General features: G+C 33.4%; 1 protein-coding gene across 3 annotated transcripts in view; it reads right to left on the bottom strand.

The window, feature by feature from the left end:
- The window catches only part of LOC119832176 (lethal(2) giant larvae protein), a 41737-nt gene extending 26106 nt beyond the window's left edge, over nucleotides 1–15631 (bottom strand). For 2 of the 3 annotated variants that reach the window (XM_038355788.1, XM_038355790.1), the window contains exons 1-2: nucleotides 15146–15300; nucleotides 14985–15077 (exon numbers count right to left, since the gene is read on the bottom strand). In XM_038355788.1, the coding sequence (XP_038211716.1) occupies nucleotides 14985–15077; nucleotides 15146–15148 (96 nt within the window). In that variant the 5' untranslated portion in view covers nucleotides 15149–15300. Of the gene's footprint in view, nucleotides 1–14984; nucleotides 15078–15145; nucleotides 15301–15492 lie in introns of those variants that run through there. The other variant, XM_038355789.1, reaches the window with a different exon arrangement.
- Between the last annotated feature and the right edge of the window lie 1063 nt (nucleotides 15632–16694).

The raw sequence follows: 16694 nt of genomic DNA, 5'->3' as shown, positions 1-16694 counted from the left end.
TATACGGATAATGAATTTCTACTCACATTATTCAATGTAGCCGATATCATATAACAGCTTTAATACATATCGTTTTCATTTGCAGGCTATTTGAATTCTTATTTTGATGTCAATGATTTGACCTAAATTGGCAACTAAATAGAAGATATTAAATATAATTCCAATTATAATATAAAATTTAATTAATATTAACCAGTATCATTCAATTATTATAATGTTGATCAATTGTTTATTATGTTAAAATACCAAACAAACTTTTTGGTATTTTTATAGTTTCCGTTGAAGACATGATTTATTTTCACATTACTAAATGTATGTAATTTTTTGTTTTGTTAAAATAGATGTAAGCAAACCTTTAACAGTATATCGCCTGACCTGCAGCTTTGCATGTCTGCAGTAATGACGATATTCGATAGTCAAACCAGTTTTAAACTTAAATAATTGCAACTTTGATGCATTCGACATACGTGTTTATCGTTTAGCTTTTCTTAGGCATTCGTTGTTGAAGTAAGAAATCTTAAGACGTATTTTTTCTACCTAATCTACCCAGGAAATTCGAAAGATTGAAGATTATTGTGTACTATTTCATATGATGCAACAAAACATTCGCTGAAATAAACCTATAGTATAATTTACATTATTGTAATACTACACGGTAACTTATCTATATGAATCACTCGACAATATGTGTGTGATCTACAGGGCTGACCCGAAGTGTTTAATAATTTATGTCTAATTAATATTGCGAATGAATGATTTAAATTGATCTGTCTATCGCACCGTACACTATTTGTACTCCTATAAATATTTCTATCGATTGGTACAGAAACGGTTAACCATTTGCATATAACTCTAATTTCTAGTGTAATAGCGAGTCCGTCCAATATTTCCACATCACTCGATACAAAAGTGAAAATCGATTGTCAACAGACCATCCGTTTATGATACTTATGAATCCAATGAACAGACATCAGATAAATATTGACGTCTAATATATCCACATCAATCGATACAAAAGTGAAAATCGATTGTGAATTAACAATCGGTTTATGTAATGCAGGAAACGGAGCACGGAGGCGAGTTCTCGGCACCGAGCGGCGGAACGACACGCGGTTGTCATTGAGAATCCGGAGCCTAGCTGCGGTTTGTTACCGCAAGTATGTATTGTATGTAACGGATAAAAAATGAAGTCGCAATTCATTATGAACGGAATATATGCATGAGGAGTATGTGTCGCCGACGCGAGCTAGAATGGAAAATATTTCGGGACGTTGTCAATTAGAATTCTAAATTTGCAATTCGGAAACAGAACAAAAAATTATTTCTTTTAAGGAAATGTGTATCGACCGCGTTGCAGAATGATTGTGAATTTGAGGCATAAATGCCCACGATAACAATACAGGGGAAAATAGCTAAAATACCAAAGTATTGTGCAAGCATACTTATGTCATACTCGTAAAATGTCAAAACTGCAAGTAAGTAATTAATAACTTAATTTTTGTTTATTAATTCGTCATTCATCTACACTAATATTATAAAGAGGAAAACTTTGTTTGTTTGGTTGTAATGAATAGGCTCAAAAACTACTGGACCGATTTTAAAAATTCTTTCACCATTCGAAAGCTACATTATCCACGAGTAACATAGGCTATATTTTATTTTGAAAAAAAATAGGGTTCCGTAAGATATTTTCGATTAACTGAAAAAAATCAACCAATGAAGTTACTTATTTTGCGTACGCTGCCTAAACTACAAAAGATAGAACCATAAAATGTTAGAATTAATTGTAGATCTTATAAATATCTACAAAAAAGTCCGCGACACACCATACCTATCTATGTCGAGTGAGGCACAACAACCACATTTTTATTTAAAAATCTTGAATTTTTTTGGACTACATTTAAACGCGTTTATTTTACTCGCGCTATTAATCCTTATCAAAATAAATTATTTCATCAATAAGTACAGTTTATGTTGATAATATTAGGTCTTTGAATGATTATAATTGGACGTTTAGTTTTGAAGTTGTGGTGAAATTAAAATATTACGATTTCTGCTGCACGGCCCGTTGTGAAGTGGGCGTCGATAAACTGTTTTCGCGTGAAAGAGCACCTTACAAACATCCATATATTCATCTATACCTAAAAAATTTAACGTTTATAATCTTAGCAGGATCTGGCTATAGATGTACCACGGGCGAAGCCGGGGCGGACCGCTAGTTCATAATATTCTCTATGCAACTATTTATTTCGTTGATTGTTGTTGATTTAATCCTTTCATGTACATATTTATTTATTGCCGTAAATTCCCAACAACTTTTACAAGTAGCTTTCAACGTTTATTGCTGTTTCATTCATCAAACTTTTCTAACGAGGCCTTCTATAAATTTAAAAGACCACGAAATAAATTTAAAAAGCTAGGCATTTTCTCTTCATAATAGAGCAAACAATTAGATAAAGCAAAATTTACCAATGAATGTGCTGCAGTTATCCATGCACAAGCGGTTAGTAACATAATTAGTTCAGGATGTAGACGGTCGCATACAAGATACCTGCTTGCCCGGTACGACCTCTGGAATCGGGACGAACCTCAGGCATTCCAGCTCAGGTGAAATACCTTACAATTTATGAACAAATAATGCATTATACGGCAATGTGAAATACTGCATAGCCGATCGCTGCTCTTCTGAACTAAACTTCGTGATTTATACCATTTATAAAGTAAAAAATTCACCCGATTAACATTGCATCTTCTATATCTCTTCTAAATAATATTCCCTTTTCTTTTGAAAGGGAAAAGTTAGAAATACATGAAGGTAGCTGTGAAGTGAATCATTTCGTGTTTTTCCTAAAAATAATTTGCATCATATTTTATGATAACTGTGACTAGTGCTTTGTTAATAAAAATACATGAATAGTTTTTCCGAGTATCTATACCCTAAAAACGATTTGAGGGCCGATAACGGTATCGCTATCGGAAAATTTATCACTCGAAGTAAACAAGTTTGATAAGGGCCTACTATCGTATAATAATATGAAAATTAATAAGAAGTAGGAACTGAAACTGATTTTTAATATTTTTTACTTCTATAGATAATTAATTTTATGGATTCTGCGACGTATTTATAACATTTTACGTGGAAAATTTAAAAACGTAGATATCTGTCATAAATATTATGATGAGCTTTCTTTGATTTCAGATCCTTAATGAAACTTTCACACGTCTTTAGAAAATATCCCTATGAACTATTTACCACCCCATCTCATGGAATTATATGGATGCAATTTGGATGATTGATTCGCTAACATCGTAAAACTTTGGTATTACACCGTAGCGGCTCCTCACCTGGTGCCGATAAACGGTTTAACGAGCAATGAGCGACCTTACGGGACACACACTTACCGTAAATCATCATAAAACATACAATACGTTACTAATAGGTGCCGAAATCTGAGAACTATGAACTTCGTTCTTTGTATCTCGTTGAACCATTTAATTTTGAGACATTGTAAATTGAGTACTCGAATTCAAGTATGCTTCATTAATGAACAATAATTTAAACTCTTTAAAACATTAATTACAGCTCTAAATAAAGAGAATTCATTTTTCAAACTACGACCGTAATTCAGGCGTTTTGCCCAAGCTCTTAAGAAGAATTATTACTATTATAATTAACATTAAATACTCTTGACTTGGTCTCATAATAAGAGTTTTCAATCGGTGAACATGGAATCATATTGTTTATGCATAATTACGATTTACGCCAATAGTAAACTCCACACATGAGGTTTCTAAGCCGTGAATGACATTTGGATTCCATTATAGCAGAGGCTTCTTTAAAAATGCATCGCGACGATTCATACATACGTGATGACTATGTGCTAAAGGTGTAACAATAAGACCTTGTATTTAGGTGACACTCATCTTTTCGCTTTGTTGTTGTAACGTGCACTATCTCAATGAATGAAATGGTCATTAGGTAAATTGACATCGTTGACATGTGCGAATATTAAATTAGCGTTGTATATTAATTACGAATAAGTTTTAAATGTTGAAAACTGCAACGTATTTTTTTATGCCATAGCGTGCAACTGAGCTGGTGGTTCGCCTGATGGTAAACGATCACCACCGCCCATGAACATTCGCAGAGGCTCATACCTCAGAGAGTGCGCTGCCCGCTTTTAAGGGATAAGGGATAAGGGATAAGGAAAGGATTGATGACTGGAAAGACGGAATGGAAGGGCGAGGAGAAGGAAATAGGCCTCCGGTATTGATTGTGATTTACTTAACATAAAGTACAATTATATTGTGAAGTGTGGCAATCAATAAGAGTTGAGATTGGGAACCTAATAAAAAATTTGTACTGCAAATGACTATAGCTTATTCAATGGTTTATTTTCTGTCATTGATATATGTATGTCAGTACGCCTGATAGGATGAAAATATTGCCATATTTTTGCCTTTGCCTTGCCATACTAAGTACATAAAGATATTACTGCAATGAATAAGAACATTTAAATGACGAAGTTTAGAATTATTGCATTTGTTATAGACGCCGGTAGATACATGCCAGTGAGACGTACGATACAAATTATAAAAATATACATAACATTAATTTCAGTCATAGCTTTCTATGAAAATAAGCATTAAGTACGAACATTTAAAATGTAACACCCACGTCCAATAAGCTCCACAAAAGCGACCTTGGTAAGGTTATCGGCCGCACACAAAAGACCAGCTATCTATCGATTATGGCCATGTACGTCCACTTTGATTTATACTATATTATACATACAGTGTAAAAAAGGCAATTACGATTAAAATTAGTCGTGGTAAAAAATAGCTGTAGATACATGTTAGGGAATTCGTACACCCTCTTACAGGTTTTGTAATCAAAGTTATGATATGAAACAACTGCTAGGTACTAAACAATAGAAATAGCAATTCAATGCGTTCCTTTTTTTTAATATGTTTCCAGAATTCGTAAAATATAGATGATGGAGACTCGAGGATAATTTCCTTCGAATACTTAAATAGCAAAAAACCGATAATATGAGTGATATTCAAACAGGCATACGACACCCACTAGTATTCTTGTCACGTGTACATACAGTCCTTGTCGGTTGTATCAAAGTGTAGTTAAGTCAATTATGCCGAAAAGTATTCAACAAAACACAGATTAAACATAAGGTTCTGTGGAATGATAAACAACAGGAACGTGTCGGCGCATTTATCCCTGGCGTTAGTGACAAATGACCACCAATAACAAGGGTGCAGTTTTAATTGAAATCGTCATTTGCCCGTTGTCTAAATAGTGGAATGACTTGTACGAATTCCGTTTGCGTCTTTGTGTAAGGCACAGAGAGAATATAATATTTCCAAGAATAATATGACGGTTTAGACTCATGAAATAAAAAAAAAATGAAGTAGGTACTTATACTGAGAAATTTATAAATAGAAAAATTTCGATCACAAGGCGGGATTTGAATTCGCGTCATTCACCGTACCTTGGCAAATGACAACCTTTATCAAGCTTTCGCATGGTATAAAACTAAAAATAGAAGTAGGTGTATTTTAGGTATATAATGCATGAGCTTTATACCAGTATATTTTAGGGAAAGAGTAGTAATTATAGTTGCAATACAAAATACGTTAATATTTAAAAACTAAAGTCATAAATTTATTAAAAACGACGCACATACACGTTCCATTAAAATCGAAACATATTGTATACTTTCCTGTTTGCGAATGTGATAATAAAAGACCGTTAAAAATCGTCACAACACGAGCTTGCCCTAAGCAAATATCGTCTGAGATAGCTCGCGAACGCAAGGTACGAGCGTCGGGCAGGTCAGAGTGAATGAACCTTAAACCGGTGCTTATCGCGCCGTCTGTCTAGAACATCGCGGAAATATAATTTAGATTAATGCAATTTATCGAAAATAGATAGAGATGTGTGGAATGAGGTGCTCGTTATTATCAACATATTAAAACTATTTAGATTAGTATTGCGAGACGTTATGGAAATATATTTGCACTATCTTTTTAGGAACATTAAACGTTGATTTAGAATTAGATCAGCACTGATTAAATTAGTGAGTCATTTAAAAAAACAGTTTTAAATATTAGTTGAAAATTTACGCGATTTTAGTAATCGCGTCAATTTATCCTTTTACAAGTAAAACATTATCATAAGCCCCTGGTAACCTCGCCGCGGTTGGGTCGAGCGTGAAGTTCTAAATAAATAATTAATAATTGCAATCCATGATAAATAATAACTCATTTGCCAGCTTAATATTGATATATCTATACACTACGTTATTCCCTGTGAAGTTAAAGTCGGTGCATGAAGTACAGCAAACTCGAGTATCTTAGAGTATTAAATAGGGAAGTCGTGGGCGTAATGTAGTTCGCAGTGATGATGAAATGAAACCACGCAATAGCTCTAACATCTGCGAACAGCGCTGATACAGCGCAGGCATGTTTGATTGCTTACGGCGGTTGAATTGGCGGTAATAAAATTTGAACACGTGGTAACGCCAGCTCTGAATCGATTAACGAGCTTTTAATAGAACAGAAATTTACAATTTTATTGTGTATAGTTTTGACTGATAGCTTTACGCGTAAACATTGCAACATCCGAATGGAATTCGTGGGGGGTTTTGGTTTAACAAATTGTAGCAACATATTTTTCTTAATTTTTCCTATACATAACTGTATCGATAATAAACAATCAACTATTGCTACAATGCTTTAATGAGGTACCAAAGATTGTACATTTAAAAATGTACAACTCCATCAAACGTGACCAATCACCTCCCATGATTTTCGATCAACACTTTAATATTATACAAACTCATCCAATTTGTATGGCATAGTTGCGTCAAACGAGGCGCGAGCTTCATTACTTGAGGCCAAACATCTTAACCTCCATTAGACATCATTGCCTGAACGAAGCATCTCCCACGGTTTCCTTCTACGCGCAATTTAGGCAATATTATGAGTGAAACATTTGGAGCGAATTCATGAGGGTGTTATTTCCTATTGTCCGTCCTATTTTCTCCTAAACGACCACCCACGTTATGTTTTGTTCTACATATGAATCTACGCATCCAAATAGCGTTATACGCCTTCAATTGAGACGTAATGTTATAGCAGCTCCTAATAGAGACAATAGAACAAATGAACTATTTGATACAATGCAAATTGATCATAATGAATGGCCAGAGTATATCTCACATTCCTTCTTTCCAATTAGCTTATACGAAAAGATGTTGAATCTAATTTTTACACAGCTTTCTAATGGAGGGTATTTTGAACAGAATATTTTCCATGAAAACATTGCCGTCACAAAAACGTAGTGTGATACAATTAAAATACATAGACATGTTCATTACAATAGAACATTGATCAGGTTACAATTACGAACGAATTTATATTATGATGATGCATGCAGCAGTAATAAGCCTCAATTCATCATGCAGACACACAAAAAGAGCATGAGTCTTGGAGCGTGTTGTATTGGTGAGGAATGTGGTCGCGTCAGTATAATAAGCATAGGCCAGAGTTTTAGATCTGTCATTGTTGGCTGCTTAGAAGAGCCGTTCGGTTGGTCGTGACGAGGTTCCTGTATGATTTTATCCTTTGAGAAGTGGATTAATCGTAGCATTAAAATGTTTTAGAATATTACTGAAAAGGAAGGAATCATTATTTTTAGCATTATTTCATAAATTCGTTAAAAAATAGCTTTTATTATTCAAGTTTAATTCTTTAATTACACACAAGCCCGAACTGTATGAAGTACACGTGAAAAAGGTAGTTTTGACTTAGTTTTCAGAGGATTGTTAGAACTCGTGTATTCGAACATACTTGCCCGTAATTAGAACTAAAGGTATCCCGTCCTAGCAGTTAAGTAAATTGCTACACTTTAGCACTATGTTAGCAAAGTGATACCAAATTGCGTCACCCATAAAACAAACAGCACTGCACCCTTGTTGCCAAGCGGGCGTGGCTGAACGTGACGGATTTATACAACCTGCACTCAAATAGAATTACTGTGACATAGATTGATAGGGAATTGTGCACATAGTATAATTTGAAGTCAAGAAAAAACGAAACAAAGGTATACTGTAGGAGTTCGTGTATAGGTAACTAGATACTCCGGTTTGGCCCGGGTTGATTCGGGATAAAATAAAATATAGCCTACGTCACTCAAGACTAACGCGGCTTTTCACTAGTGAGGAATTTTCGAAATCGATCTTGATATTTCCATGATAGCCCTAAAAAAACGATCTAATCTTTCCTCTTTATTGCATGAAGCATACAAATGCAGTATAATATACCTAAAATAAATGTTTTATAATGGCACTTAACTTTACAAAATAAATCTTTGCGTATTAAACGCCACGGAAAAACCTAAAGGCTCTATATCAAGATTATAAAAAGTGAAGTTTGTAACTGTGAGTAAGTTACGTTATACGGCGTTATCTCTATATCTTCAGAAAGGTTTTTAAAAATTTTTTATCAATAGAAAGCCAAGATTATTTGTGAGTGTCATAAGGCTATATATTACTTTGTTTTTATCCTGGATAACCACGGGCAGAGCCGGGACGAGCGGCTAGCCACTAGTAATAGATACAAATCCTAATCATTGTGCAATTTGATATCGGCCCTCAGAACGTTACCCTACACCGCGAGCAAACCACAATAAGAAAGTAGAAAGGTACAAAACAAGACGAATCACGAATACGGCGCATTGTATTCAAATACTTATTCAAGAAGTGGTCATAGTATTCCATGTAAAATATTCAAGAACGTATAAAAATGCTTGGATATTTTAATCTTACGTATAGTTCTACTATATAGCAGGTAAACATTTCAAGTATTTAGCCATACAATAGTAAGTAATTAAACGATTAAAGTGACAACTTTTCAACACGAACTATGTTGTTATCACAACAATTATTGTACAATTCAAGCCGTCTGTCTGTCTGTCTGCATTGTTTCATCCAAATTCTGATCGAGTCAAAACGTATATGTGGATAGTCTTACATATATACCGCGAGAAACGCGCAAACTTCGAAGGTTTTAGAGAACTTTGTTCTAATCCACACTGCGATCGACATTTGAAAGTTATCTACATACATGACCGTCGAAATGTAGTGTGTGTGCGTGTCGAAAGAATGAAATGATACAACCATATGCTTCTGTACTCACAAGAGATGAAAATCTCGTTTATAATGTCTATAGTTAATGCGTGCGATTGAGTGACATAAGTTGTGGGCCAGTACCTATGTCATTATTGAAACTGGTTCTGTTCAATGGATCGGTTTTGCGTGATTACATTTAACGAGTATATCATGTTTACGAGATACATAATACAATAGTTGTCTTTTATAAGTTTGCAGAGCGATTAGTTACGGGGGAACGGGGAGTTTATATTACGAGATTCCGGTAAAAAAAGGATAAGACAATTATTTACAAACAAATAGCAATAAAATAATTACTTGTCTGTCATATTTGGAAAACTGCACATTCGAATCAGCAGTTATTAGTAACTATTATAAATTTCAACAACACATAAATAGTAAATGATCTAAGATATGGTGGTATTATTAAAAACTGTGTTAGTCTAATGTTGACGTAACAATACCGCCAATGTGGCGGAACCGTGAGAAATGTCGTCGATAACAGTAATTAGTTCTCTTGTTTGAGAGACAAGTGGATTATCGATGAGCTCTGTTTTTGTGGTGGAGTTTAATCTCTAAAAGTATGAAGATCCTCTTCATGCTCTGGGATTAAATTGTAATTAAGACTTTCAATAGAAGTTTAACAATGATTTACAGCGGATTTTCAACAACCAAACGGTTTATTTGAAAATAATGGACAAGTTTAAAATTGTTCAAATAAAAGTAAATACCTACATTTATTATTATTAATATAGTTGTCTATACAAACATTTAAAAATTTTACACATCATACAATTTCACAAATTCACTATTTTGTTTGTTTGAAAGCACTAATCTCACGAAACTAATCGACCTATCGCAGAAATCCTTTCACCGTTATATACGCACATGATCACCGAGTGCTGTAGGATATTATACCACGGGCGAAGTCGCGGCGGAACGCTTGTCTCTTATACAAAAAAACACACTAATACATTAGATTAACGAACAACGAGAAGTGAAAAATGAGTTTAATTTACCTTCAGTAAAGATTTGATATTTCAACCATAGATATTTATATCTATGGTTGAAATATATATAGTTATAACTACATTCTACAAACGTTCCGATGATTCACACCTTTTCTCAGTACTTGTGTGACAATATAAACGATAAGATATATTTTTCCGTGAAGCCCATTGAGTGCAGGTCGGATAAACGCAAACCGATACAGCCGATGTGACTACTCTTTTAAATACCATTTCTTCGTATATTTACGTAATTGCAGTCGCGTAGCTAGGTAAACAAGGGCCTTAGGGAAAAATTAACTAAATCTAAACTAAAAAAAAGCATGCAGCATTCATGGTATGTAAAATGTATAAGCCTATATATAAATAAACAAGTTAATATTCATATAAAAAATATTTTGAAAATTGGAAAAAAAAATCGATCAACCGAGATTTTCTGGCAGGGACTTGAGGTTTTCCTGAGCTCGAGGCGCCCCAGGGCACTGCCCGGCCTAGCCCCTCATTGTAATTGTAATATGCTTTTGTCGATGACATAATATATATGTGCTGAATAGAAATTATGGATGAACGGCAAAGCGACGGCGGCTTAAATGTTTTTAAAAATTACAAGTGCAATTGAATTTTGAAACACTTACAAATATATATCCATTAATAAATTTGAAATAACTTATTGTAAGTAAATATGTATACTTTTAATATAAGTGGTAAATGTTGAAGAGAACTATTTATATTCAACTTTATAAAAATAGATTTATTCCAGGCGATAAATAGAGTTTATTATTAATATTAAATAGGTAGGAAAAATACATAGATAACAAACTTTTCCAATAAGGAGTGTAGTAAGGCTCCCGTTGTAATTAAGTAGTCGCAAATAAGTTCGCAAGATCTCACTCTATAGTCAAACTAATTTCGAGCTAAACAATGAATGTAGTCAAACTAGAACCCGGAGTTCTGCGGTCCCATATAGTTGTTATCAGTTGAGGCTCCGGCAAATAGCGTTGAGTGGCGGGAAACTTTTGATAAGATTTTTCTTCCTCTTTTATGTATGGTTATGATTTGCAAATATTCGGAACGAAACTCTTACTAACTGACGCTATCTATTCGCCTTACAGCATATAGAATTATAACAGCTACAGCAGAACGACCATTTTCATATACAATATTTTTCGCGTCAAATTGTGTTATTCAAGTTACGCTACGATTTATGAATATTGAGAAGGGTATACAAGATCCCAGTATTCGTTAAATTACCACCTCTATTTAATCATCTGTCTAAACAACATTCACCAAATGGATGTAAAATTTGTGTGTAAAATTAGTGTTCTAGTTACACACACTATTCTATATAGTTCTTCGACGTTATTTAAGTACATTACGTACATAATACTCGTATTGCTTATCAATATTTTATTATATCGATTTATAGATATCAATTACGGCACGGGCGAGGTTAGGTGCGGCGGTTTACAACTACATACTTATAGATAACTTGGATAGCGGGACTAATTATTTGAAGAAAACAAGCATAGACTAACATTATATCGAGACACTAGCAGGGCGCCCCGACTCCGCCTGAAGCTTCCTACCGATAATAGAACTTAAAGTCGTTTTAAGTTCTATTATCGGATAATAGAACTTAAAGTTAAATAATTTCATTTATTATCCATCACTAACCACAAAAAATTATAATTGAATTAAGAACCTCATCCTTTTTTGAAGTACATTATAAACATGAAGAAAAACATCGCATTTGTTTTGTAAAGCCTTAAAACACATACAACGGTAAAAGCTTTCCTCTTTTGAATATTTGTGTAGACTAAATAAGGTTGAATTATAATGTAAATGATCTCGGAGCTCACGGTGAATCAAAAGAACTCTCTGTTACCGGTAACGATGCATGAATGTATATACATTATACAATATATACGGTATCTATAGGTATTTTATATTGTACTTCGTTTCAACAGTTTACTGAAAGACGAAACGATCTTTTCTCAATTCCACATCAATTATTTTCATTTTTATATAGAAGCAAAATTTGAATTTCGAAAAATAACATGAAACCTCATTTCTCTATTTACGAAAAAATATTAAGTCCATTCATTTCGTATCAACTCAAGTGGCGGGGTTAAAAATGTTCGTTCAACCACAGATAGCACAAAAAGGTATCGATTATGTATCGTTATCGCGGCTTATCGGATGGCGTCCGATAACCACCGTCCTCAATGTTTGCACTCGGCTCTACGGTTAATCAGAGAAAATATTTGTTGTTGCTACAAAATATTACGTGTAAAGCCATGTTGATCGTGTTTAAAGTTTGTCCATCGATTTATTGAATATTGATTCTTTAAAAATCTGCTTCTTTTAATTCTTTATACAACACATATTTATAAAATAAGCACCGATTCGCTTCGGCTTCGTCTGTGGTACATATAGCCACATGGTGAAAGAAGTTTTGAATTCGGTACAGTCCGTTTTAACAAACAAAAACCACTATAGCTAATTATTAAAGTTTATATATACATTCTTCAAAGACAGACCTTTAATATGTAAACCTATAAGTTTTAAACTTTTATTTTACTGAGTAGGCTTATCATCTGATGATTATGTATTAATTTTTCTATTGAAATTTCCAAACTTCTATTTAAGATGGCACAGAATGAAAACCTATATGCCGTTTAAACAGCATATATTTAAAACACCAATTGATTTATGTATAAGGCATAGACAACTTTCTTATTTTAGGTAATTCTGATTCCAATACATTAAAGTGTGGAAAAATAGATTGTCGATATGAGCTGATTCGCTCTAGTAAATAATAGACAAATTGACACAATTACAGCCTTGATACCAATCTAATGTGATGAGTCTCAAGGTCGGCATGATATCACAGCTTCAGACAGACAATCGCGATGGAGTCACATTTTTGATTTCACAGTTGTCGATTAAATGATTGGCTAACATGGACTGAAGAATATTCATGTAAAATTAAGTAACTTCAATCTTATCTATTCTTGAAAAATAACATATATTGAGCTGGGTTATACAGGTTTCCCTAACACTGGTTGTTATAAAAAAAGTACAGTAATGTCAATGTTGTAAGGCAGTAATTGTCCTAAGATAGAACTAGAAGTTAACATTGAATTTTTTTACAAAACCTATTGGTTGGATTAAAAACATTTAACATCATAATTTTTCAGCCGAACCTTGAGAGGCCTAAATGTATATCATTTGGCAGTATAAAACGGTAATCAGTTGTAAAATCCACACTAGATAATAAAACATTGCACAAGCCCTATGTACGACCATGGCCTGATTTGCTCACATGTTATTTAAAAAACACATGTTATCTTGATTCAAACACCATAATATATCTGATAAGAGTTAAACAAAAATTGTAATAAGGTCAATTTATACAATAACTTATCCCTTCATATACAGTATGCAAGTACTTATCTAATAAGTTAGTTATTTAAGTCAACTTTTATACTAATAACTGATCTGGAAAACATACAGGACAACCTGTGGAGGTTTAAAAAACCAGCTGAAGCTAGTTTCAAACTCTTTGAGTGGCGTTTAGTTGTATTATTATATATATATTAAATAATTGCTGACTACATACGCTGGGTTTTCTAAGAGGCTTATATTTATGAGGATAAAAAGACCTCTGTTTATGCCTCTGTTAACAACAGCCATGTGTAGTTGAATTCAAATAATTGTTTTTAACAATAAATGGAACCACCTACAAATTGTCAGAATTAGACCAAATTTAAATGGGTCCACATTGCAGGCACCATCTTTCAAATAAATAAGAATCATAAAAATTGGTTCAACCAGCAAAAAGTAATGACAAACACAAAAAAAAATTCAAATTGTAAACCTTTTTTAAAGTTGGCTGAAAATACAAAATTAAAGCTTTATTAATAATGTTGTACGGGGAAGGAAGTAGTACTAACATTCACAACATAGTATTAATAACATTTTTAGTGACTATAGTAAATGTATTTGTATTTTTTTTTATTGAAAATAGTATAGATTGAAAAAAATTGGTGTCACTTAGGCACATGAGACCAAAAGAGATATGATTGCTCTGCATCACTGGTGGCCGAGAGGTGTTGCCATTGTAGAGACATGATTAATGCGGGTTCAAATCCTTGTGATAAAAAAAATTCTATCCAATCAAATTTCTCATGGTAAAGATGAATTAAAATGAGAGTATCAGTACACTAAAAATTATCATTAGCTAGATTAATTTATTTAATTCGTTGTATTCAATGCTTTATAACCATTGGTACTGAAAATTTAAGAAAAGTGTATGAATGTTTCATTAATATGCCAAAAGAACATCTATCTAGAAATTTTTAACTTAGCCTTAGCCATGGACTATCACCATGTACACATATTATATCATAAATCATGTAGATTAACAATAAAAATGTAAATAACTAATAAAAATAAGACATGTTATTTTCATTAAAGATGACTATTTTATAGTACATAAGTATATTGTGATTTTTAAATAATCTCTCTGTACCACTATGGTCTATTTTATAGTTTTCACCTACTGTATTTATGTTAATCAAAAAGTCTAATAAGTATACAAAATAGAATACTCTTATGAGTACTTTGTGCATTATTTTACTTTGTAACATATACCTGATACAGAGTATAAACAAAACTGACTAGGCACTTGAGATAAAATAACAAAATTCGTCACTACAGCCTAATATCAAATATGCATACAAAACAATTATTATACATCATCTATTTGTAAATAGTAACTACTCACCTTGCGGAAAGCGAACAGTTCATTTTGAAGCTTCTGTCTTTCAGCAGAGGGCTGCTGCCCCTTGCCGCGAATAAACTTTAGCATCCTGCCAGCCTGCAACAAGACAATCACTTAGCGCACTTCACAAACACTGCTAAACATACATACAAACACGACCCTACCATTTTTCATACTAAACTCACGACCACAAACACGAGTAAACCGACCGGCAGCGAAAAGCCGACTGAGTTCAGAACGCTCAAATAGCAATGACTTCGCGTTGCCACCGCCTAGCCTCGCAACCAGATAAAATTCTTTAAATCACCAGATAACCGACACAAAGATAACTTATAAAGTAACATAATAACATTATTTGTAAAGCAATATAAATTATTAAACTAAAATCACTATCCCGATTCCAGATCTTGGCCAACGCCTGTCAAACAGGTTACACGTCTAGTACACGGATTTTTGTTAAAATGATAACTGAACTACGTTTTTTATTAGTAGTATATCACACTTTACATACCTAATTACGATTGTTTGTTGAGTTTTAGTTATAAAATCCAACTTTAAGGAAATGTCAGACAACTCACAACGGCGTTAGAAATACATACAAACACCACAAAGCAACGCACGCACGCATAAGTTACACACCCACACTATAACAAAATGTGACGTAAGTCGTGACTGGTTTCTCGGATTGCCAGTAGCAACATTTTTTTCCCCCTTTGAATATACGATGCATAACACTAGTAAAGAATTATGCCCAAAAGTTGTTGAACATGTTTAAATCAAATTAAAATAAATTAGTTCCAATATGAGCACAAGGGGAACCGTATGCAAATTTAATGCTGCAATTAATTTGACCTGTTTGGCTAAAAGATGTCAAAGTAAGGGAATTCTTATAAAATGGCAACTCTTTATTTCCTTACGTTCAGAAATCTCCCAAAAATATTAATAAAAATGTGATTTGCAGCATATTGGATCAAAAAGAAAGATCTTTCATGAATTTTAAATTTGTAAATGTTTTTTTTTTAATTATGAATTTTTCTTAGGGTTTGCTTTAAATGCGAGTCATAGAATATATTAAAAAAAAAGGATTAAGTTTCTGTTGCTGGTGGCGCCGCAGACGAACAGTGCAAACGGTTGGAATCGGAACTAATTGGACAAGTTATTCTGTATCTGTAATTGTCAGTGTTGCCACCTTAGCCCTTTTCGGGCGGAATCTGATGATTTGACCCGATTTTAAACCCTTCTTTTAGCCCCTAAGGGGCAAGCTAGCTCTATTTAGTACTTTTAGGAATTGTCTTGAAATAAGGACGTTTTTGCAATTTTTTGCCTTTAGCACCATACCAGGGGAGGGTCTGTTTACAAAGTGAGCGTTCTAATTGGCCTCTGAATTCCTAAACATCCAATCAAAATGTTTCGACTTGGAATTATTATATGACAGAATTACAATTGAACCAGAAAAACTTGTACTTTTTAGCGTTTTTAGAGTGCCGAGTTGCGCTTTTTAGAAAAATAAAGTGGCAACACTGGTAATTGTGTAATGTACTTGGAATTAAAAGCATATCATTTTCTCGCATTTTGTTGTAGGTATATTGGTAACCAAGTTCGATTTTCCTTTGAATTTTTTCGCAGAGTACATTACTAATTATTAATTATAAAGGTACGAACATACACAAGCTGCTTGAAGTTTTGATGAAAATTAAGTCAAATATTTATGAT

This window comes from Zerene cesonia, chromosome 15 (genome assembly GCF_012273895.1).
Source record: "Zerene cesonia ecotype Mississippi chromosome 15, Zerene_cesonia_1.1, whole genome shotgun sequence".
Taxonomy (NCBI): domain Eukaryota; kingdom Metazoa; phylum Arthropoda; class Insecta; order Lepidoptera; family Pieridae; genus Zerene; species Zerene cesonia.
The sequence above is the reverse complement of the archived record's forward strand: the minus strand, read 5'-3'. Positions and strand labels throughout refer to the sequence as shown.